Source organism: Penicillium riverlandense, assembly GCF_028828495.1.
Source record: "Penicillium riverlandense strain IBT 135883 chromosome Unknown utg000003l_segment0_segment0, whole genome shotgun sequence".
NCBI classification, from domain to species: Eukaryota; Fungi; Ascomycota; class Eurotiomycetes; order Eurotiales; family Aspergillaceae; genus Penicillium; species Penicillium riverlandense.
In genome coordinates this window covers 1,342,767-1,365,852 of record NW_026643196.1, presented here as the reverse complement: position 1 = coordinate 1,365,852, position 23,086 = coordinate 1,342,767, and the positions used below count along the sequence as shown (strand labels likewise).

Here is a 23,086-nt window from a genome sequence, read left to right as displayed (position 1 = left end):
GCCGAGCTGGGGAGCAGCATTCATTTTATGCGGGCAATAGCACCATTCCAAACAACAATCAATAAGGACCAATGCCTCAATGGGCCGACGCTAGGGGGCGGGGTCAGGGACGGAAACCGGGGTACAGGCCCTGGGCTGGATAGATCGAAAGGATTACCCGAAAGCGATGATGTGACGGTCGGGCTAACCAACCAGTCACTGACGTAGAAGTGGGCGCAGGATGGGAAAGGCAACGATCTGAGCCCTGACTCTGGGGGCCGGAGACCCAAACAAGCACTGGGGCTGACCAGGGTCCGCTGCCCCGGACTAATGCTACCTCAATTAACCCGACTCAGGCTACAGAGTACTACAGAGGAAAACTCCGGTGGAGGTGGAATGCGCTAGGAACGCAGGGGGAAAGAGTCTTGCCGATCTGGAGTCCGCCTCCTTGGGGATAAATGCACAAGTTGTCTATTGCCCCAACATGCTACGGTGACCTAACCTGACTGGTGCAAATATTCCCAGTCTTTCGCTAGCTGCGCCTGCGCTAAGTGGATTTTGGTCTCCTCCGCGTCCTCAAAGTATCTGTGAGCCGACATTGTCCCGAAGTAGGAGGAATCCACCTCGCATTGCGCGTAGCTGTCGGGCAATGTGCCCTCGTACAACAACGCTCGCACATGTTTCGCAATGCAAACCGACGGTACTGCAACAGAGCAATGCCCATAACCGTGGACCTCGACGACCTGCGATCCCTCGAATGCCTCGTTCGCCGAGCGGGCAGCTACCACCGGGCACACGGGGTCCTAGGTCGTGGAAAGAATTAGCAGCGGATGCGACGTCTTGATCCCTCTGCGGGGCACATAAGAATGGGTCCTTGACACCACCCACTACTGTCGCATGTAGTGCGTTTTGCTCTGCCCAGGGCTAAAGAGACTACGATTGTACACAGGCGTGATCTTGTCCAGAAACGTTTGTCTATCCTGGGGCCAATGTTCCGGACCACTAATCTCGTCGTTCAAAGTGATAAAACTCGTTCGCTTCATGGCGCCACTCCCGAACCTCTTCAATGCCATATGCCAGAAAGGCATCCGTCGCATTTCCTAGGATGAGTTTGTACAGATTGTGCGCCAGCGCAGTCCACAAATGCGGTTTGCACAATGCTTCAGAAAACCCATTGTACTATACTTTCTCGTAGTCCAGCAAGCCCTAAACGGAGTTGTTGGTGTATACACTGATAGGTTGTTCTCGAAGCGTGTCCATGTATGAGAGCATCGTGTCACGCAATTCCTCTGTGGATGTGGCCAACGAGGCCAGAGGGCAGTTGTCCACTCGTCCTTGTTACATTCATCAAAGAAGCCGTTGAGCACCGTGTCCGTGTCGACAAATGACTGTGCTTTGAAAAGACCTTCGTACCTTTCGAATTGATTCACAACTCCATCAATGGTGACGCGCTTCGACCATTCAGGAACAGCCCTGCATAATCAACCAATACATCTAGAGATCGAACGCGAGACAATTCTTGTCGCGTCTTCTTGTCGGAATAGTAAGAGGCCACTGGCGCCGAGCTATCAACCCCGAGGGTCGAACGAGAGCAGGTGGAATCCTTCGCCGACTATAGCCTTCAGCTGCTCGCCCCGGCGAAGCCGAAGCCGCTCCCTACAGTGCGACCGGGGTTTAGAAGGAGGTTTTGGGTTGTTTTGCTGCCGCGCATGCGAATAAGTGGGATGGCAAATGTCTTGCTTCCAGAGTGTTCCAGGTCGAACTGGTCCATCGGAGCATTGTTGCTGCTGCATTCGAGGGAATTGCCGCCGATGTCTCCGCATGGGTCCCATTTGATATGCATTCCATTGTATTCGAAGAACCTTGATCCATTCCTTGATGGCACGATGCTTAACCGGCCTTGGAAAAGAATCCATAGACACAATAAGATAAATGGAATAATGGTTCAACGTTTGGGACGCGAAGCCCGTCCTTGCTGATTATTCCAGGTCAACCCTCCCAGTGGATGCTTATCATCTATGACGTGTTGGTCAATGGAGTAAATCATCAAACGGAGAATAATGTGTGGAGGCGCGTCCCCTCAAACGGTCTCGACCAGGGTCGCATTGCTAGTAAGTAAATCTGCCGCCGGAGTCTCGCTAAGATAAATGGCGTTATCGGGATTCGGAATTGCTGCAGTTGAGGCTAAATTGGGTTCCGACACTAGTAGTATTTGTTGGTTAATTACTTGTCCTCATAAGAGTGAAAGACTCCTGCTAGACCCGGAGGGGAACGGACTTGACAGAGAGTTCATTTATTTGAATTTTTGGGTAGATGATGACTTGAACTTTCCTTGTCGCCCGAATGAAGCGAGGTTTAGAGTTGCTGATATAGGCCCATTCGCTCACATATTCATTGAATAGTAAATGGATGAGAGGTGAACAATAATAATCCCGTTCGATGATCTGTGTTCTCATTTGTGTAATACCCTTCCCGATGAGGAAGGGTATTACCTAAGCCACCACCACACGCGCCCTCTGTATCGGGAGACTTGTTTATCCCCGCGCTCTGTTCCCTGGATGATTGACATCATCATTTGCTATTTGATGAGAGAACGTCCTCTCTGTTCTCCTTTGTCTATCTGTCTGTTTGAATCCCCTGCCGCATTCCACAGGCGCTCGCTCCGCCCCCTGGCGGAACGCGTGCCTGGATTCCCTGCACAAAGCCCACCATGTCGACCTCGTCGCGCAGTCGCAGCTCCTCCCCCGATATCCTGGGTCCACCAGGCGACGCTGAGTACTTGATTTCATCACCAGCCAAACCTTTCTCCGGTCGTCAAAGCTGGTTACCTGCGGACACGAAACACCAAAGCACTCCGCCCAAGCGACGGCGCATAAGCCTCAGCCCCGAGAGAAGTGCGCATTCGATCCGGTTCGATGATGTCCTGCTTCCTGGCTCGCCAACCATGAAGCTTGATGGGCGCCAGCGTTCGCTTTCACCGGTGAAAGACCACTCGGAGGGGAATGTAAGCCCGTGGCGCATTCGAGTCACGCTCGAGGCAACACAAGATGAAGAAAATCAGGTTAGCCCGCGGAAGCGCCAACGCTCTACAACAGTCACAACAAAGGTTCCGCTCAAGGATGAAAGGAGTCCTCTGGCCGAGAAAACACCGCGACGTCGCGGTCGCCCACGGAAATCTGACGTGCAGGCGCTCAACGGGTCACCCTATCCACGAAGCCCTGGGAACACTCCTGCGCGCCCGACTGGAACTCCACAGAAAAAAAGGGGCCGACCGCGCAAAGGCACACCGAAACCAACCGCCCAAGAACCACCGGAGCCAGATGAGCAACCAACACCGTCTGTTGTCCCTGATCAGGCAGGGAGTCCAATGGATATTGCCGTCGATGACGATGTCGAACCACCTCGCGATTGGACTCCAATGAACCTCGAAGCCGACAGGACCTTTGAGACCGACTCACTTGGGGCCGATGACTTGCCTGTCGCGGACTTCAGTGAACATCCTCTATACACTGGACAATTTGATGTGGACGTCCGGGATACCAACACGGGCCACGATTACGGTCGAGCAACTTACGACACGCCAGTAGTCGGACAAACAGATTATCAGTTTGATGTCGACGATGAGAAAATACATTCAACACCCTCGAAAATACCTTCCCCGACTCGAGACCTATCAATCTTATCACCAAAAATTACGCAACAGGCGAATCGTGCCCCTGCCTCACAGCCCACCTATCCAACTCCCACCTCTTCAGTTGAAGAGGACAATCAGACCGGAGAAGACGTTGTGGAAGAGATAAAAAGCCCCCGTGTGGAACAAAATCGAAGCGCCGACCCGACAAGTCAACATCGCGAGTTTGATTCTATAATGGAGGGCGAAGGATTCAGCATGGTGTCTCTGGACACGCTTCCTTCAGCCAAGCAACATGGACTGGCTTCCAGCTCCCGCCTGTCTTCAAACGGGGCTCTGAGGCCATTTTTGGATCGTGAGAATGGTGGCCCTGCGGATCGTCTGAAACGGAAGTTGCCCGGGAGTATCGCTGAGCTTCGAGGTGATCGCCAAGCCTCGAGGTCGCGAAGCCCACAGGCCAAAGGCTCCTCTCCTGGGTCGCTCATCCGGTCTCGGATCGATGCAATGTCGGATCGTTCTCCTATCAATGTTGGCAGGAGTCCTGCTGGAAGAAAACCCGATGGAAGAAGTCCTGTTACGAATGATGTTCGGTATTCAGAGCTGTCTCGGTCTCTTCTGGCTGGAAAGCCACCGAATGTCCCCAAGAAAAGGCCACTGACGAGCTTGGCTCGACTTGTTCGCGTTGGGATGGCGCTAATGGGACCATTCAAGTCACGAGACGGCGAGCTATCTGATTTTCGGAACACAGCCCGCAAAAGCCGACTGGAAGATGTGTTCAGCACATTCAGTCCTGATACCCAGCGAGAATTGCGAGCTGCCTTGGGGCTCGGACAAGAACTTGCGAGGAGACAGTCGGAACTGGAGGAAAAACGAGACACAGAATCTGTCTCGGATGTGGAGGATTCTGTTGAAGAAGATGTTGAGGAGGACGAGGATGAAGAGTTGGATGATGTCCACGAACTCGACGAGGTAGAAGTTATACCACAGCCACCGCAGTCGGAGCAGAGGGACCGTATGGACTCGATAACTGCACAGCGGGAGGCTGAATGGCAACGTGAACGAGAAGCCGTTAGCCGCCAGGCCCAAACAACAAGTGCGAAGTCAATGATCTATATCGATAGTGATGAAGGCGGTTCACCGGTCAACGAGGACGAAGCGGGGAATGCTTACGATGGTCATTCTCAAGCAGACTTTGACCAGGAGGAGATGGACGACGATGTCGAGGCCGAAGTTGTTCCTGAGCCACGATCGATTGACAACCAGGAGCCAGATGTGGAGCCCGAAATCTTCGACGACGGCTTTGATGATATTTGGCAACAAGAGGCTCGTGATAATAGCCAAGTGTCGCATCAATCAGAAGACCGACATCTTCAACCCCTCGAGAGTGATCCTGTCAGCCCTTGGCGAAGGATTGCTACAAGCATCAGCGGTGGAAGCTCATCGCCATCTCAATGGAACCTCGAACAGAGCACCACGCCGTACCTTGGTCGGTCTCATATTCACAAATTACGCGAGGAGGAAGTTGATCTTTCAGCCCTACTTGCAGAAGAGGATACACCGAATCGAGCTCGTTACTACAATGGGACCAGTACACCCCGCAGCGCTACGAGCCACCGTTCCTTGATGCAACCGTCACCAATCAACGGATCTGCCGTGCCAGGGAGTTCGCAGCGTTTGACTGCGCGACATGACCGTCTACAGCCTCTTTCTCAGTCCAGTCCAGTCAGCTCCCCAGAGAGAGGTGGCATTGATTCCCCGACGACACAACACCGAAGTCTGACACTGGAAGATCAAGAAGATGGAAATGATTTCGACAGTAGCGCCTCTGACGGCGCCCCTCTTAACGACCCGGGATCTGTTCATAAGGACCTTGCAACTACTCCAGATCCTGAGCAGCCTGCCAACGGCGAAACTCCAGCATCCTCTTGGTTTCAGAGAATCACCAATCTTACCCCAAGGTGGTTGAGAGCACCTGCGCGAGGTCGAAATGAGAGCGTAAGCTCTGTATCCGAAGACGAGAATGAAGAGGACGAGGACCTGAGCGACGAGGAACGGGATGTTATTGAACCAGCTGGAGAAATTGCTGAACATCGTCCCCAGCCAATTTCAATCTCTTCGGATGAATCACCCTCAGAATCGCCGCATCCACCATCTCGCTTCGAGCAACATAATCGTGGACCCGAAGTAGAAGAGACATTATATGATGCACGAAGAGATTCTGAAGAAGCCGAGGAATATGGCGACGAAAATGACATCGATGAAGAAGACGCAGCATCCGGCAAACCTGGTTATTTCTCCGATGTCCATTACAATGCTCTTCGGCGTGTCTATCGAATGGCAAAGCGGTTCCCCGAACGCTTCCAGTACTATGATGCCCCGGGACGCGCTCATATCATCGGCGACTGGATCTGGACGTCCGATGGACATCATGGGGTGCCCATCACGCAGCTGCAGTTTGCCATTATAGACCGCTTTACCCAGGGACTTTCCAGAGCCGACGTCCAATCCGGTGGCGACGGGCAGGTTGACTGGACAGAAGCTGACCTGCATCGGAGACTGATCAGCATCATCATTGGTGAGCAAATCCGAGAGGAGAAAAAGGCAAAGGCACTCAGAGGTGCTTCTGTGGATACATGGCGATGACCACCTTCCCGTTTCTGTTCACGGCATATGCTTGGGCCCATGGAAATCCCGAGTCTTATATTGCCGACTCTTTTTTTTTTTTTTTTTGAAATGCGGTTGTTCTTTCCGTTATGATTCCCTCACGGCTTTGACTTGGATATCAGGCGTGTTTTGGTGTTGGTTGTTGGTTAATCATATTGTTCAGCGTCATTGCTGTGACAGCCTTGTACGACGTGTTGTATATGGCATTTCTTCTTTTTGATTCACACCATTTTACTTGGTACCTCTTTTGGACCAGGCAGTATCCTGGGCCTCACTGCAGGCACCCGTAAGACTTGGATATTCCATGCTCGGTATATGAGATTATATGTGGTCTAAAATGACTTAGTTCTGCTTTGTTCCCCCGAAGCCAAATCTGGACGGACAAGCACGTCCGACCACTTCCCCCTTGAGATAGTATGGGCATATTAATTGGATGCATTCTCGCAGTCTCGACCGACCTGCAGCCTCATCCCTGCAAATCCAACCACAGGCTTCTGTCTACTCGTTATTCGCGTGGCCAGCCAAGCAAAAAACGTGGACTCCATCTAGACGATGCATGTTGGGTCTACAGACCCCACTCTTATGCGAGTTCGAGTTCATAGACACCCGAGGTTGACATGCAAGGACTGCCCTTGTGGCAACCAACCCAGGGTTTAAAAGCTGCCAGAGGCACTACAGATCCAAAACTTTTGTTAGAGTTTTGCTTGTTGAATTTCTATTCCTCACAATACCCTCGACGCTCCGGCAGTGCTATCATGTTCGCTTTTACCGTCATTCAACGCGTGCTCCCTTTTCCACTTCGATGGAAACGAAGATTGTCCAACTCTAAGACAAACGAGAAGGAGATCAAGTTCTTCGACGATAATAGCGACCATACTGACATGGATTCCGATGGTTGTGATATTCAAAGCAGCAGCTCTGACCTGCAATGTGACGTCTCTAACACCGTGCATCTAGCGGTGAAATCGGGACTCGGCACGAACACGGGCCTCTTTCCAGACATAGACAATTTCCAGGACATTGAGACAGATATCAACTCAATCTCGGACGAAGAAAGTGATTTGGAGGATAAATCACAATCGTTGCCACCTTGCATCAATATCGATCCGTCAGCTCGGTCCCGGGTTATTCGCACCGTCTGCTGGCAAATATCGTCCGAAACCAGTACCGGTGGACACAGGAGCAAGAGCAGCAGCTGAAACTTGCCATGGAAGAGCTTGCTCGGTGCCAGAGAGCATGGAGCTCAGAACAGGAGCTATGGCTTACACAAGTATGTGATATATCTAATTTTAGATGACCCATATCAACGTCTACTGGTGTTCATTTGATCACAGATACAGACACAGAAATCAGTTTATTCTAGAAACTATATACTGATGATTGTTTTACCAACCCGACTAAGGTCGAAGCTTTGAGTGATGAGAAAAAATCCCACCAATGCTTTCTCACTATGCGCAACAGGCAGCAGGATGATGAGCGGCATCAATTTCGCAAGTCGTGGAGGAAGCGCCTACCCGTACATTAATAAATCGAACACAGGAGTATAGTTATCCACCGCGAATAATGGATCGAATGGCCAGGGAAAACTGCAACTTCTGCAACGGTCTGGGTACGAGAGTCCCAACCTGAGCCCAGAAGAGCAGTGGCAGTACAAGCTCAAGTATAAAGACGCAATTTGATTTGTTATCCTTATCGTAAATTTTGATTCTGGTATTGCATTTCTCACAATAAAGATGGGAGAGGACAAAGCACGTATTGGGCTTATACACTGGACAGCATACGGAAGACACGGCGCTATCAAAGTGCTTCTGAGCATCATATTGTTTATCCAAATCCTGATTCTATGTTTTATTTTGAAAACCATAGGTTGCTCTTTAAACTAGTTAGGCTTCTTCTCGTTCTCCGTCCGATCGATGTGGCCACTTCCGGAAAATATCAGCCACCTTATCCATCGGCGCCATCAGTAAGCTGGCAGCTGTTTCAAAAGGCTGTTTACTAGGTGACAACGGATGCGATCTGGACGGAGCAAACATCTTCGTGCGGTTAATTGACCGTGATAGAGCCTCGCTATCTGCTTGTGACAGGCTGTCTTCCAGAATGGCGAGATCCTCCTTTTCCTCTTGCTCCATATGGTTACTGAGATCTTTAATAAGCACCTTCAGTGTCGGCGCAAATTTGGGATCTGTCGGGGATAGTTCCTGGAAAGACTTGAGCTGCTTTCTGATCTCTTGGTGCTCGCGTCGACCTTTCTCAACGCGCGCACGCCCGTCCTTAAGTTTTTCGCTGATTGCTGGGTAGATGACAAGCTCCTCTCCAATGAGATGCCTAGCAATCTCCCAGGTGAACTGATTCTGGAACCGGATTTGCTCATCGGGGTCGGTAGAATCCAGGATCTTGTGGCTGTGAGATTCTAGCTCATGGTGGGTGTGTTGGACATGGGGAAGGATGCGATGGAGTGCTGCTGGTGCATATGCCGTATCTGTAAAGGTGCGAAGTGTTGGGGAAATGTTGCCGTGAAGAAGATTAGATTGCGACAGCTCTGATGATGGTGTCGCTGCTGTCACTGGGTCGCTAGATGCGGTGGTCATGGTGGATACGTAGATGCAAAGATGATGACGAAAGCAAGAAAGTCGGAGCTTCTATAGAATCGATGATTGAGTCTGTTAACTTCAAAGCGAGAAATAATTCAATGGCAGCCATGACTGTTGATAGAGATGCTCGGCCATTATTTCCGTGCCTGTCATAATGATGATATCCAACCCTGAAGGCCACATATTCACATCCTGTCTCAGTCGTTGTCTTTTCTTTTGGAATATAAGAATGCGAGAAGCTTCTATCTTTTGAATTTGAAGAATTCCCAAGAGTGAATAACTAACAAATGAGACATAATCCTTTGTGATAGGCAGATAGTGTGTAATTCCGCATTACACTAACAGTACGCACTGTAATGAACATGTTAATTACAACAAGTCGTAGCTAACACGTCATATTATACCTAGTGGAAGGATGCGGGGGTATGTGGTCGTTGTAATAGCGGAAATCTAGGTGTTTCATGCGGGATTAGTGTTGGACTTGTGCTCTAAGAATCCGGCATAGCACGGCGAAATGGCATTGCTAATGCCGGGCGAACTTTATTTCTCCACAGGGCCAAGACATCCCCCGCATTTTTGCTTTTCTACATCCTGCTGAGTTCTTTGTCCCCAGTTCTTGAACATTGTCTTAATTCCAAAATCTACAACCGCATATTACATTTCCTGTGAAGATATCAGGACAAATGCCGCAGTTCGTCTTTAGGAAAGAAGGTCCTAAGCGAGATAAGTATACCTCGCATGCTTGGTATGAAAAATTCAACCCCTCAGTGTCACCGAGCTATATCTGACTATTTTAACAGTTGCGAATGTCATCGACGAAAGGTAAAGGTATGTAACATAAATCCAAATGGAAAATGGCGCATTTGATCCCAGTTAGCTCACGAAAAACGTTGTAGTGCTCTGGGGGCTTTGCATGCTCCAACTGTCAAGTCAGGGGCATTCAATGCACCTATGAAGAAACGAACCAACGTGGACGAAAACCAAAGAAGCGACCTCAAGAGTCTGGGACGAAGTATGTCAAAATATCGCACCTATCACACCCAAGAGCTTTGCAATTATTCGTGACTCACAGGCTATATTCTTTAGTGAAATGAATTCAGAAGATAACCCACCGAGGAAGAAGAGACGCACTATGTCTTTGAAAGATCAGATTGCCAGACTTCAGGATAAAGTTGATGATCTGTACAAAAATCGTAACTTGGGAAAGGGGGACTTGCCAGATATCCAAGAAACACAAAATTCACCTGAGACCGACACACAGTCAGCCTCATTGCCTGCAACCTCCTCGCCTTTGGAGGATACATATTTAATGAACGACTTTGAAAAATTCATGGACAACAGTACTGTGTTCTCCCATGAACAGCACACACCCACTCTATCTTCCAAAATATTCGAAAATACCGACACCTTTGTTGCCCAAACCTCATCGCCGAGCAGTCTCGCCATTAGCTCCCAAATTGGCGCTCTACAAAAGCTCGTTACCAACCAGCAGTCGGTAAAGTTCAACCAGCCTACTCAACAGGACCACGTTCTAGTTCACTTACCGGAAACGTCTACATTGTGGTTTCGGGTGGATAGTTTTTTTCAGGAGTTCTCGTGCTACTTTCCATTCTTACGCGAGGAGCAAGTACGAGAGAGACTTTCTATTGCGTTGAACTCAATTGGTTACGATGATGCCAACAACAATGTTCCCGTTGATGCTGCCAATTGCAAGATCATTTCAATACTGTTCAACATGATGGCTTATGCAGAGGCAGTGACTGAGTCACACTCTCTCATGGAATCTAGACCTGGATCTCAAAGCTATTGCGAAGGTCTAAAGCTCATGCAGTCCATGGGAAACCTCCACGATAACGACATAGAGACGCTGATCTACCACACTCTGGCCGCAGCGACTTTCATGGCCATGGAGATCCTACACATGGCTCTACAGAGTGTTTCGCAGGGATTCCATATTGCTCTTCGTATTGAACTAAACAATCAAAGACGGTGGCCAGAGAATAAGGACGACGATCTCGCCTGCCGCCAGTCACTTTGGTGGACACTCTATTTTCTTGACAAACGCGTCACACAGAAGATTGGGATAACATACTCAGTGAGAGAAAATGAATGCGGGGTTCGGGAATTTCAGAATTCAGAAAAGGATCTTGGTTCGCAAGCACACCATGATTTATTGCAAAGCATGATCTCTTTCGGTCAGCTGTGGGCCAGTATTTGGGACGACTTCTTTTCTCCAAAGGCCTCTATCAAGGAAGATGCATGGGAGGACATGGAAGTGACAGATACTAAGATTATCCTGGCTTATCGCAGACTGCCTTCGCGGCTCCATTGGAAGTCGCAGGAAGTCGATGACTATCTGAGTAAGAACGAAAGCGAGAAGCAGATCCGGAGAAGGCTTCTTGTGTTTCTGGTAAGATTGGTGACCAATGATTTTCTTGATATTTTTCTAATCAATGGCGCGGCTACAGAGATTTTCATGCCTTCGGCTCAGCATACGACACAAATCTCTGGCGTCTACTAAATATGACATTCAGCGACGCGAATCATGCGTTACACTTTGCCGAGCAATAGTGGAAGCAGTACAAGCGTACACGGGAACATTCGGATGCCATAAGCCATCTGGTTATATTTTGACGTCTGCATTAGTGGAAAGTTTATACTGGGTAGAATCCGAGCGTCGGCAGATATGGCCGGTTTTCTCGCAATCCTTCCTCGACGGCATTAAAACAGCGACGGGAAAACTTCTCCGCGATTTATCATTGAGTGTTAGTGCTGCAGCACGAGCATATGAATCACTGCGAGACGTCTTTTTCACTGAGAATTTGGACGAGTTTTGCCAAATCTCATCACAGGGAGAATTGGCAAATGCTGATGGCAGCGCAAACCATCTAGATTCTATGGCAGAGAAGATGTGGCAAATACCAGTGCAACCGGCTGGATTGAGGCAAGGGCAAGACATTACGCCTGATTTAAAACGTTCCTGGGATCTTTCTCCCCGTAGGACCGTTCAGGGAGTTGAAAACGTTTTCAATATGTCATTGGAGCTTGATTGGGATTCCTTAATCGGCTCCTTGCCACCGGAGTATCCTTCGCCCTAGGTTATAATCTATTCACAATGACTTGCTCTTCAGGGATGTTCAGGAAATTTGAATATCTTGATTTCTTCATTCAATTCATGCCCTGAGATAGCTGTGGCGTGAGTTATCGCAATTCGTATCATGTGCTAAAATGAAGTTGCCGATATATCTTAGTTTGCGTCAACCACCGAATGTCGTTTTTTGGACAAAGTAAGTTCGGCGAATTCAGGCAGTTCCGCGGAAAATTTCGAACATCGATATCTATCCCGAAATGAGTTAGCCCCCGAAGCTAGATTAATACCGTAAGCAGTAGTAATTTGAGCAATTTCCGTTACAGAGAGTGTTGGAAATCGGTAATGAATTAATTTACAACTTTTGAATTGAATTATACCGAGAGAACAAGCTCCATACCAGAATCAGACCACATAATCCGAGAAATATTCTACATATATGAAGATGGTAGAGTATTGCCATTATACTTAGCCCAGATCTCTCTTGTTTAGAATCTATCTGAAGGCACCACCCGCAATGTTTTCACCAGCGAGACAAGAAGCTCTGCGCAACTACCAAAGCATTCTCCCCCAGGAGCCTCCCAAAAGTGGGGAAGCTACAGAGGGATACAAAGAAATTGACGAAATTGCTTATGAGCTGTCACGACTACCTCTAGGGACATCGAGGCCACTCAAAGCGATAGTTGTTGGCGCTGGCTTCAGTGGTTTGGCTTTCGCACGCGAGGTTGAAACAGGTCAACTTCCAAATGTGAATTTGACCGTCTATGAGAAGAATGCCTCTGTTGGGGGAACGTGGTATGAGAATAGATATCCAGGGTATGTGGCTATTTCCCGGGCACAGCAAGCTTTCTACGTAAAGTCATCGAATCGCTAACCTGAGGAACCGAATCCAGATGCGCGTAAGATAGGTTCCATCAGTTTTACGAATCGACGATGTTCTATAATAATGGTTTACTGATATAAACGATGGTTTGAACAGTTGTGATATCCCGGTTCACAACTACCAGGTGAGTAAATATTCGACCAGTTCTCAGAATATCCGTCACTGACCACTATTTACAGTATTCCTGGGCACCCTATCCACATTTCCCAAGCTACTATGGGGCTGGATCAGATATTCGCACCTACATCGAAGCAGTGGCAGATCAACATCACCTACGCAAATATATCAAAGTATCCCACAAGGTTCTCGGTGCCAAATGGATCGAAGAACGCCAGAAATGGCAAGTTCAGATTGTTGCGACAGACGGCAGGCAGCTCATGGTAAGTAATCGCGCTAGCAAGGAAGGCGAGGCCGGTGAGCCTTTCATGGATGAATGCGATGTTTTTATAAATGCAACTGGATGCTTCAATGATTGGAAGTGGCCTGCTATACCTGGCAGGGAGACCTTTGAAGGTAAAATGATCCACTCGGCAGCATGGCCAGATGATGATGTCGACCTTAAGGGTAAAACTGTTGCTCTTATTGGGAATGGAAGCACTGGGGTGCAAATCTTACCTGCAATTCTTGATGAGGTGGATAAGATCTACGTCTTCATTCGCAGTCCGACCTGGGTGACAGCAAGTTTTGCACAGAAATTTGCTGGACCTAATGGAGAGAATATCTTTTTTTCAGAAGAGCAAAAGGAGCACTGGATGACGCACCCCGATGAATATCTCGCATATCGAAAGGAGGTTGAATCTGAGCTCAATTCCCGGTTTAGGCTCTATCTCAAAGACTCAGTGGAGCAGAAGCAGGCCTTGGATTATTCTATTTCACAAATGGAGAAAAAGCTTTGTGGCAAGCCGGAAATCCAGGAGAAATTGATTCCAGACTTTGCGGTTGGGTGAGTGCTTGAATGGAATATGTGAACATCATCCCTGACGGTGGACAACAGATGCCGTCGTACAACACCAGGAAATGGATACCTCGAGGCTCTCTGCTCTCCAAAGGTGGAAGTCATCTGGGGAGGTGTAGCCTCCTTCAACAGATATGGCCTGACGTCCCAATCCGGTAAACAAATTGACGTCGACACAATCATATGCGCAACTGGTTTCAACATGTCCTTCTCCCCCCGTTTTCCTGTTATTGGTCTCAATGGAGTCAACCTTCAAAACAAGTGGGATGTAAACCCGGAATGCTATCTCTCGGTCACTGCAGCTGAAATGCCCAACTACTTCGTCTATCTAGGCCCAGCTAGCCCTCTCGGGCATGGAAGCGTTGTCAGTTCGCTCGAACGGGTGACTGAATATATTAGCAAATTTGTTCGCAAGCTGCAAACGGAGAATTATAGCTCTGTGGTGCCAAAGTCATTCATTCCGCGTGCATACCAAAAGCAGGCTCTTGCGTGGCTGGAAAAGACGGCTTGGAGTTCCCACTGCGCATCGACTTACAAGAATGGGAAGGCTGATGGAAAGTTAATCTCGCTTCACCCTGGCTCAAGATTGCACTACTTCCAACTTCTGGCCAACCCTCGCTGGGAAGACTTCGAATGGAAGAGTTTATGTCCAGATGAGGATTTGACGTTTGCTTGGCTTGCAAATGGGTTCATTGTCCAGGAATCAGGGAGCAACCACGATGATGACTTAACGTAAGTCGTTCCCCGTGCTCAAACTTTCTTTAGACCATGCCTAATAGTATTGAGGCGAGCAGCTGGTTCATTGGTCATGTTGAGCCTGATAAAATTATCAAAAAGACTGGTTAGCCATTGCTACACAGTCGGCACTGCAACAGTCAACAGGTATACCAATGACGTGGATAAAGGCCATTGTGGAGTACAGTCAAATTCATGGACAATCCAAATTGTTTTTTTCCAAAGTACAGTAGGACTACCTAATAAGTATAACCGGGGTTTATAAACAGATATGATCTTGCCATTCTGCAAGTTTCCGGTTTCCAGTTTCTATAATGGAAGGAAAAAATTTGACAACAAGTATAATTAAAAGGGCCTCTGAAATTAGTAAATATAGCGAAATATAGTGGACCTAAAAGGTCAGCAGGCAGCGAACGACATAATTACTGGCAGCTTGAAATACAAAATCTCACAGCGTAGATATAGAGTAAGACTACAGCACGTGCCACTGAAAATAAGAACATCAATAACCAGCCTCTCTGAGTAGTGAAACTCGGCAAAGCGTTGCAAAATAACAATAAAAAAAAGAGAAATTGCGCTATTCAAGCTGCTCGACTATGACAGATTTGCCTTCGGTGTTATGCCCGTGTTCAAAATTGTTCAATTCGAGATCGGCAGCATCTAGGTCGTGTTGGTAAATAGCCACCAAGTCATCATCACCGAACATGGCTGCAATTTCTTCCAAAGGTTTTCCAAGCGTGTCTTGGTAGTAAAAGAACACCACCGCTGCACCAATCGCTGGAATACAAATGAAAAACAAATAATACCGCCATGCAATTTTGGACATGGCAGTTGGAGCCGCAAGGAGCCACATGAGATTGGAAAGGCAAAGAGTGGCCATTCCAATTGCAAATCCCTGTGGCCTTAAATGACTGGGCCAAATTTCGGCAATGTAGAAGAAGGTAGCTCCGTCCAGGAAAAGAGAGTAAACAACCTGGAAGGTGAATATCATGGCTGCGGCTGCCGCAAGACCGGCCTTGCTGGAGCTGTCTAGGTAGAGACACTGGAGGATCGTCTCTAGCATCATCACCAGGGCACATCCCATAAGACCTATTGCAATGAGCCAACTCCGTTTCACACGGTCCACAAAAGTCATGGCGACCAAGTTGAAAATTAAGCCGCAGATCTGGAAACCAGCTTGTAGATTGAGGATTTGCATGGTCTCAAAACCAAGACGTCGCCAAATAATCGAGCCATTATCTAAAATATACAGACGTCAGTCCATTGCTAAGGTGGCAATGGAAGCACAAAACTGCATGCACTTACTAAGAATTACCAGAATGCCGGAGCTCATAATGGCAAATTCTAAGAAAACAGTCATCCAAACTCGACGTCTGAAACTCGGTCTCTTCAAAATTTCCCAGTATGTGTTTTCGAGGGTGATATCCACTTCTACTTGCTTTTGAATTTGGTAGAACTCTCGCTTGCCGTATTCATCGGTTGGATCTCGAACTGAATCTGCATGTGTTTTTTGTATAATTTCCCATGCCTCATTTTTGCGACCTTTTGCAATGAGGAATCGTGGAGATTCTGGAATCCAATATATTCCGCAGAGAACCAAAAATGGCCATGCCACGGACAGGCCCATAGACCCTCGCCAGTTATCGCTGACTGGGGCGAAGAAGAAGCCCAGACCGGCATACGTCGCGACAGTATACCCAGCCAGCATGGCGACTGCGTGAATATCCACGATGACACCTCGTATTTGGGGCGGTGCGAGTTCGGCTATCCAAACAGGAACAGTCGAGAGAATCATAAAGGAACTTTTCGGAACCCAAACCTTCGAGTTCAGTATATGGGCATAAAATTGTTTTCAACTCAAGAAAATACTTACCCAATGCCGCTGATGAAGCGAAAGCAGATGAACATGGCTGGATTAACAGATCCCGTCATGATAGCACCTGCAATGAGAACGAAAATATTGCCCACTGTTGTTGCGATTTTTCGTCCCCACCTATTGGACATCCAGCCGGCTATGAAAGCACCGAAAACTCCCCCAGCATAGTAAAGACCATTGATGGCACCAATTAACGAATCGGAACCGGATGCTGTGTTGAGACCCATTGTCTCAACGAAAGGTGGCTGGGTAAGCGTAGTAGCGATAATTGCCCCAGCATACCCATATGCAAATGAACTCGTTGTAATCATCACACTTGTCGCTACGGCATATCGGTTGACCCGTGGAGCCTCGTGAGGCTGAGTGCCATGAACACTGTCCATAGTATAATGGAACTCAAGTTGAACTGAATAGTGAGCAATGTAACATTGACGATTTAAAGGATTTATATTAGTCTGGAAAGTACAGCTTATATAGTTGTCTGTTACACACAACTAAGTATTTCCCCAGGCTTTGGGGTATATCAGCCACTAGCTTCCCCCAGATCTAACTTTTAGAATGCGGGGTTAGACTTTATGAACGCTATCTTACTAGCCCGGGGGTAACTAGTGCTGACTCCGAGAGGTTGTGCCCGGCTCGGAATCGGAAATCGAACATTATCATCATTAGCCAAATTGGGAGTGGCCGATATAACCCGCAGGAAAAAAAAAAGCCGAGTGTCAGATTGTTTCCGATGTATGAATTGTCTTTGCTCTATGTTCCTTCGGCAATATTTTGCGATACGGCTTGTTTATTCTCCAATGTAGCATCCCTTGATTTGCTTGTTATATTTTACATTTATTAGTGATGGACATTTTTTCTCAAAATAAAAGTCTGTCTCGGTCCCAAACGCCTTAAGAGATTATTAATACCTGCTGTACTTTTTGATGAGCAAATTACCTCCAACTCGACACCATGGTCTTCGATGTTCTTCCCGCTCCAGTCGATGCCCAGGCTCTGGAAAAGAGATATGAGATCCTCAATCAACTTGAATGCCAATTTGCAAGTCAGCCCCAGTGGCATGAATGCGAGTCACCGGCTGAATATCGAAAAATGCGCCGAGAAGGTCACAATGGATTCGCAGCTCCTGTTCTGAACCCCAATGCAAGGATTATTCATGCTTCTGCAAGAGATGGGCATGAGATTGAATTGCGGATCATTCATCCAAGCCAGAGTCAAAGCAGGGGCGTCTGGCTACACTTTCACGCTGGTAGGTGTAAAGCCCTATGTGTTGATATTTCTCCCCGATGATATTTCTGTGAATATGCTTACAGTTCCACAATGGGCTCAAGGCGGCTTTGTTATTGGAAGCAACGCATCTTATGACCCTTATTTGACTGTTCTCGCCGATCGTCTGTCTCTTACTATGGTATCTGTTGAGTACCGTTTGGCTCCAGAGCACAAATTTCCCCAACAACTACATGACTGCATAGATGCAGCAATATTCGCTTTGTCCCGGAAAGGCGAAAACGCTCTGGGCGCGTCATTGAAAGTCCTAGGCGGAGAATCTGCGGGAGGCTGGCTCGCAGTATCAACGGCACTAGCTTTACGCAGAGACTTTGACATCGATGTCCAATCTTCTCTGAAGGCAATTGTTGCGGGATATGGTATTTATGATCTTAGCTATACACCCTCACTTCTGGAACACAAGCGCAATCTCGTCTTGAGTAAAGAAGGGATGATGAGGTTTGCTGAGGCTGCATTCGAAGATGTGCCTATTGAGAATAGGAAACAACCGCTTGTCTCACCTTTATATGAAAACCTGAAGGAAATGCCACCGGCATTGTTTCTCAGTGGCGATATTGAGCCGTTGGTGGATGACAGTATCTTCATGGCTGCCAGATGGCAAAGAGCGGGTAATTTTGCAGATTTGAAAATCATCAGCGGGGCTTGCCATGCTTTTACAATAATTCGAATGGGAGATGCGACAACAGAGGGCTTGGATTATATCGTCAAATTCTTGGAAACGCACCTATCCTAATAAAAAGGATGGTTCCGAGACTCTGCCTGGAGACGAGCGTGCCATGCGTCAAACGTCAGCTTAGCAACAAGAATTCTATATTTACGCTTTTTTTTTTCTTAAAAAAAAGAAAATAAAAGTTTTATAGTAAACACGGGGCTATCAAGGTGCATTGTTCCTTTTCTTTTTTCTCCTCTTGTCTTAATAGTGACTTGATTACATGTCACTAGTCTGCAGAATTTATCATAAATCTTGATAAGAATATATAAGTCTACGCAAATGCAAGTCTGATGCTGAGAGCCTTAATTTTAGTAGGTACGGTAACGGTATTTGAAAAGATACATCTTCGGAATGAAGGCTTTTTTTTTGTGAAATCGCTTCATTTCATCTTTCCTTTTCCCATTCAAGAAACATTTAAGCTATTCACAAGGTACATGAAAATATGAGTTCTTCGGGAAAAGCTATTCGGAGGGTTCGTTGAGCGCAAATCACTGGAAACCAGCATCTGCATTGATAACCTACGGAAGGGTATGTCAGCATAAGAACGAGCAGAAAGATAAGAAAATGTATCCTCTTACACTGGCAGTAACGTAGCTAGAGACGTCACTAAGCAAAAATAAAATACAGCTGGCGATTTCCTCCGGCTGAGCCACGCGTTTCAAAGCGGTCCTGGGAACAAGTCTTTCCTGGACCATCTCAGCGGGTCCAAGAGCCTTTGCAAGCGGAGTATCAACAAGACCTCTGGCGGAAGTTTGTAAGTATGTAGATGAATGGCGACCGAGCACTATGGGAAAGACTTACGGTGCCACTGCATTCACCCGAATGTTCTTAGGTCCTGCTTCCTGAGCGGCCGATTTGGTCAAGGAGATCACAGCCCACTTAGCTGCTCCATATGGCGCGTTCCATGGCGACCCTCGCTGTCCTGCAATGCTAGAAATATTTACGATACTCCCGTTATTGCTGAGGTATCGTAGCTCTGACGCGAGACTGTTCTTGATGCCTGTCAAGTTCGTTGCCATCATGGCATCCCAATCTTGATCCGTAATCGTATCAAGGGCGTAAGCCTTCCCGGTGAAACCCTGAGTTCCAATCCACCCAGCAAGATTGGCTGCTCCATCGATTTTCCCAAACTTTTCTTTTACTGCTTTTACAGCAGCTTCTACTCCGGCCGAGTCAGCGACATTGACTTCAAATCCAATTGCCTCGCCACCAATCTCTTTAATCTCGTCGAGCACAGATTGCGGATGGTGAAGGTCAAGTAAACCAAGACTCGCTCCCTGTTTGGCGAGCATAAGAGACGTTGCTCGCCCTTGTCCGGACGCGGCGCCGGTGATGACGAATGTCTTGCCCTTGAGGTCACTGTAGGACATTTTGTTCCTAATTGGATGAGGATGAAATGGAATTAAAAAAAAACTTAGAAATATAGAGGTGGTATACTACCAAGTGTTTTACTAGTGAGGTCAGAGAGACTACCAACATTTATATGTGGTACAGTGCGTCCTGAAGAAGAAAACAGCCTAAGATCGCTTCTCTTGATTCCGAGCGGGAGACTACCTGACCCTGCTATTTTGATCAACTGTTGGCGACCAGAGAAAGAACTAAACCTTTCCTAGGACTTGAATCCACCTTAGTGAAGTGTATAGTATTCTGTTCCGAAGCTCGGAACAATTCGTAGAGCATCGCCGTTCCGCGGCATACTGTGTACTACGGTAAGTGAAACCGAAAACAATTCCAGAGACAGATAACTCTCCGAATTACTTACGGACATATTGAGCATTGCAGTGCAATTTATCGTAGAGTATAGACTCCGGTTCGGTTTTATTCGTGTGGCAACCGACCTCCGCTGAGATGTATGACTCCCTCATAAGGCATATATCTAGTGGACCAAGTTCCAGACTAAAGCATCACGACCAAATAGAAGTTTTAAAACTTTTCTTAATTATACTCACGTTTTGACTTGTTGACCATATCTTCAATAATGCCGGCTATCGACGTTACCAATGGCGGGGGAGATGCCGCTTCCGTGAAGCCCATCGACGCTACCGAGGCATACAGAGGCAAATATCCAATCGCGTATGAGCAATCTAAGCTTCCATTTGACACTCCAAGGCGCTTGAAAGTTATTGCCGTTGGTGCTGGTGTCAGCGGATTGTCGCTGGCACACGTGGTCGAAAGTGGGCAGCTTCAAAATGTGGACCTCCAAATTCTCGAGAAGAATGCAGGACTAGGAGGAACTTGGTTTGAAAACCGATACCCAGGGTGCGCATGCGATATTCCATCTCATAACTATCTGGTAAGCCTGGCGTATATCTATCATGTTTGGTATTGTTTATTTTATTTGGGGACTAATGCAGTTGGGGATTGCCTTAGTTTACCTGGGCACCAAATCCGAAGTGGTCATCCTTCTATGTCTCGGCACCGGAAATTCTGCAATACCTTGAGGACGTTGCCAATCGATTTGGACTGAGAAAATACATTCAAACGTGCCGGAAGGTGACTGGCGCGCGTTGGGATGAAGGAAAACAGAAATGGCTAGTAACCAGCAAACAGACTGACGGTCGCCGTACTGTTGCATCGGCTAAGGGGGATGGAGAGGCCGGCGAGGACATTGTCGAGGAATGTGACGTTTTTATCAACGCCAGCGGCTTGATGAACAATTGGAGGTGGCCTGACTTGCCCGGCCGTGAGGAGTACCAAGGTATTCTTGCTCACAGCGCAAACTATGACCCTCAGCTGGATCTTCGAGGTAAGAAGGTCGCGATCATCGGCAACGGAAGTAGTGGCATTCAGATCACAGCAGCTGTACAAAAGGTTGCTGGCCACGTTTCGGCTTACATTCGATCGCCTACCTGGGTCACTGCTAATTTGGGCTCCCGCTTTATTGGGCAAGGGGTTCCCAATCTCACATACGATGATGAACAGCAGAAGGAGTGGGCCGAGAAGCCAGAAGAATACTTGAAACTCCGAAAGGAAATTGAGCAGGAACTCAATTTTCGATTCCCTCTATTTGTTCGAGGTACACAATTCCAACAGATGGCTAGGGAGTTTACGACTAAAGACATGCGTGCAAAACTCGAGAAAAAGCCCGCCCTGGCTGATATTCTCATTCCCTCTTTTGCACTTGGATGTCGCAGACCAACACCAGGTTCAGGTTATCTCAATGCCCTTTGTGAGGACAACTGCGAGGTAGTATGGGGAGAGATTGATTCATTCACGAAGACCGGATTAAAGTCCAAAGATGGTAAAGAGCGTGACTTTGATGTCATAATTGCTGCCACAGGATTTGATTTATCTTTTGTACCGCGGTGGCCGATCATTGGTGAAAATGGCGTCAATCTCCAAGAGTCCTGGAGAAAGAATCCCGCTTGTTATCTATCTGTTCTAGCACAGGATATGCCGAACTATTTTGTGTACATGGGACCTGGATGTCCTGTTGGACATGGAAGCATGATCACATCGATCGAGCGCATCACACTCTACATTGCGGACTTGATCAGGAAATTGCAGACCGAAAACTATCATTCTTTCCGACTTCGAGAGGGAAAAGCTGCCTCATATCAGTTCCAGATGTTAACTTGGTTGGAGAAGACCGTTTGGGGTGATGATTGCCAGAGTTCGTTCAAGAATGGGAAGAAAGATGGCGGGTTGCACGCATTCCATCCAGGATCACGGCTGCATTATTTTGAGCTACTTCGGCGCCACAGGTACGAGGATATGGATTGGAAGAGCCGATGCTCTGACCCAAAACTTGACTTTGCCTGGCTCAACAATGGATTTTTGGCCCATGAGCTTTCATCAGAGGCTGAACAAGTGGATCCAACGTAAGTGACTTGCCTTTACGATAATTCGTGTCCACAAGACACGGCTAACATTGTTTTGGATAGTTGGTATCTTAATAAAGACAGCAAGTCCCTTTCGAGATTCGTTAATGCGGCTGACATGTCGGAGGCTGTCCCCGAGTAAAGAGACAGATCAATCACGACACTACTTTGGTAGACAGTTCTAGGAACAGTTTTAGAATGCAAATTTTATTTTTTTATTTTTTTATTTTTTCTTTCCAGATATATGCATATGTATATTATCAATATATTAGTGGGTAGCCCAGAAACAGATTCAGGTCTGATTCTAAAGGATATACATTATGCCTCATGGCTTTCGGGTTACCCCAAAATAGCTTTCCCAGCTTCGTCCCTAAGAAGATGTAAACAAAATTTAGCCTGAAAAGTATCAAAGATACCTCTACGGCAAACTTGCAAAAATAATGCACGGACTAAGAACTTTGGTTGGAATTCAATACTGGCGCCATAGATCCCTTCCCCTCAGCGGTTTCGGTTTCAGTTTTGGTGATACCGAAATCTTTTATTTCCGAGACAAGAGGAGCGGGGGAGAAGTCGATTGTCCGTGTTAGTGGCCCTGCGCATAAACCTAGCATAAATTTGGAATGGGTGTAATTATACCTTTTGTCATTGACATGAGCCGGTATCTTTCACACCCTCGTTGGAAAATTGCAGCAGTGGGTTAGGACCGAACACGTTGAGACCGAGCATGCCCAATAGTCACCCCGTGCGTGGCAACAAAGTCTACTAGAGCCGATTCCGAGCGAGTTTAACTGCTAATACTTTTTGTTATCTCGGCAGGCATGGAATTTTTGCTTCGGCCGATCTGAAGTATAATATACAATGCTG

The 23,086-nt window shown here is 47.4% G+C and overlaps 10 protein-coding genes across 10 annotated transcripts; 6 read left to right on the top strand and 4 right to left on the bottom strand.

Annotated features, from left to right (window-relative positions):
* Window positions 1-476: 476 nt before the first annotated feature.
* Window positions 477-1,750, bottom strand: N7474_004187 (uncharacterized protein; the record flags this gene model as incomplete). Its single annotated transcript, XM_057195602.1, has 2 exons — window positions 477-782; window positions 1,640-1,750. 2 exons carry the CDS (start codon window positions 1,748-1,750, stop codon window positions 477-479), a joined length of 417 nt encoding a protein of 138 aa, XP_057052998.1.
* A 939-nt stretch (window positions 1,751-2,689) lies between these two features.
* N7474_004186 (putative AT DNA binding protein) lies at window positions 2,690-6,253 on the top strand (the record flags this gene model as incomplete). The annotated part of the gene is made up of 1 exon (XM_057195601.1): window positions 2,690-6,253. One exon carries the CDS (start codon window positions 2,690-2,692, stop codon window positions 6,251-6,253), a length of 3,564 nt encoding a protein of 1,187 aa, XP_057052997.1.
* Window positions 6,254-7,029: 776 nt separating this feature from the next.
* Window positions 7,030-7,473, top strand: N7474_004185 (uncharacterized protein; the record flags this gene model as incomplete). The annotated part of the gene is made up of 1 exon (XM_057195600.1): window positions 7,030-7,473. One exon carries the CDS (start codon window positions 7,030-7,032, stop codon window positions 7,471-7,473), a length of 444 nt encoding a protein of 147 aa, XP_057052996.1.
* A 684-nt stretch (window positions 7,474-8,157) lies between these two features.
* N7474_004184 (hemerythrin domain-containing protein) lies at window positions 8,158-8,862 on the bottom strand (the record flags this gene model as incomplete). Its single annotated transcript, XM_057195599.1, has 1 exon — window positions 8,158-8,862. The coding sequence occupies one exon, from the start codon at window positions 8,860-8,862 to the stop codon at window positions 8,158-8,160; it is 705 nt and encodes a 234-aa protein (XP_057052995.1).
* Window positions 8,863-9,997: 1,135 nt separating this feature from the next.
* On the top strand, window positions 9,998-11,386 carry N7474_004183 (fungal specific transcription factor domain-containing protein; the record flags this gene model as incomplete). Its single annotated transcript, XM_057195598.1, has 1 exon — window positions 9,998-11,386. One exon carries the CDS (start codon window positions 9,998-10,000, stop codon window positions 11,384-11,386), a length of 1,389 nt encoding a protein of 462 aa, XP_057052994.1.
* A 1,084-nt stretch (window positions 11,387-12,470) lies between these two features.
* On the top strand, window positions 12,471-14,637 carry N7474_004182 (flavin-containing monooxygenase; the record flags this gene model as incomplete). Its single annotated transcript, XM_057195597.1, has 5 exons — window positions 12,471-12,769; window positions 12,933-12,960; window positions 13,016-13,779; window positions 13,831-14,523; window positions 14,571-14,637. The coding sequence occupies 5 exons, from the start codon at window positions 12,471-12,473 to the stop codon at window positions 14,635-14,637; spliced, it is 1,851 nt and encodes a 616-aa protein (XP_057052993.1).
* Window positions 14,638-15,103: 466 nt separating this feature from the next.
* Window positions 15,104-16,785, bottom strand: N7474_004181 (Quinate permease; the record flags this gene model as incomplete). Its single annotated transcript, XM_057195596.1, has 3 exons — window positions 15,104-15,765; window positions 15,832-16,328; window positions 16,400-16,785. The coding sequence occupies 3 exons, from the start codon at window positions 16,783-16,785 to the stop codon at window positions 15,104-15,106; spliced, it is 1,545 nt and encodes a 514-aa protein (XP_057052992.1).
* Window positions 16,786-17,356: 571 nt separating this feature from the next.
* N7474_004180 (alpha/beta hydrolase) lies at window positions 17,357-18,422 on the top strand (the record flags this gene model as incomplete). The annotated part of the gene is made up of 2 exons (XM_057195595.1): window positions 17,357-17,651; window positions 17,716-18,422. The coding sequence occupies 2 exons, from the start codon at window positions 17,357-17,359 to the stop codon at window positions 18,420-18,422; spliced, it is 1,002 nt and encodes a 333-aa protein (XP_057052991.1).
* Window positions 18,423-18,889: 467 nt separating this feature from the next.
* N7474_004179 (SDR family NAD(P)-dependent oxidoreductase) lies at window positions 18,890-19,771 on the bottom strand (the record flags this gene model as incomplete). Its single annotated transcript, XM_057195594.1, has 3 exons — window positions 18,890-18,919; window positions 18,980-19,142; window positions 19,203-19,771. The coding sequence occupies 3 exons, from the start codon at window positions 19,769-19,771 to the stop codon at window positions 18,890-18,892; spliced, it is 762 nt and encodes a 253-aa protein (XP_057052990.1).
* A 608-nt stretch (window positions 19,772-20,379) lies between these two features.
* N7474_004178 (flavin-containing monooxygenase) lies at window positions 20,380-22,364 on the top strand (the record flags this gene model as incomplete). Its single annotated transcript, XM_057195593.1, has 3 exons — window positions 20,380-20,694; window positions 20,772-22,222; window positions 22,286-22,364. The coding sequence occupies 3 exons, from the start codon at window positions 20,380-20,382 to the stop codon at window positions 22,362-22,364; spliced, it is 1,845 nt and encodes a 614-aa protein (XP_057052989.1).
* Window positions 22,365-23,086: the final 722 nt, after the last annotated feature.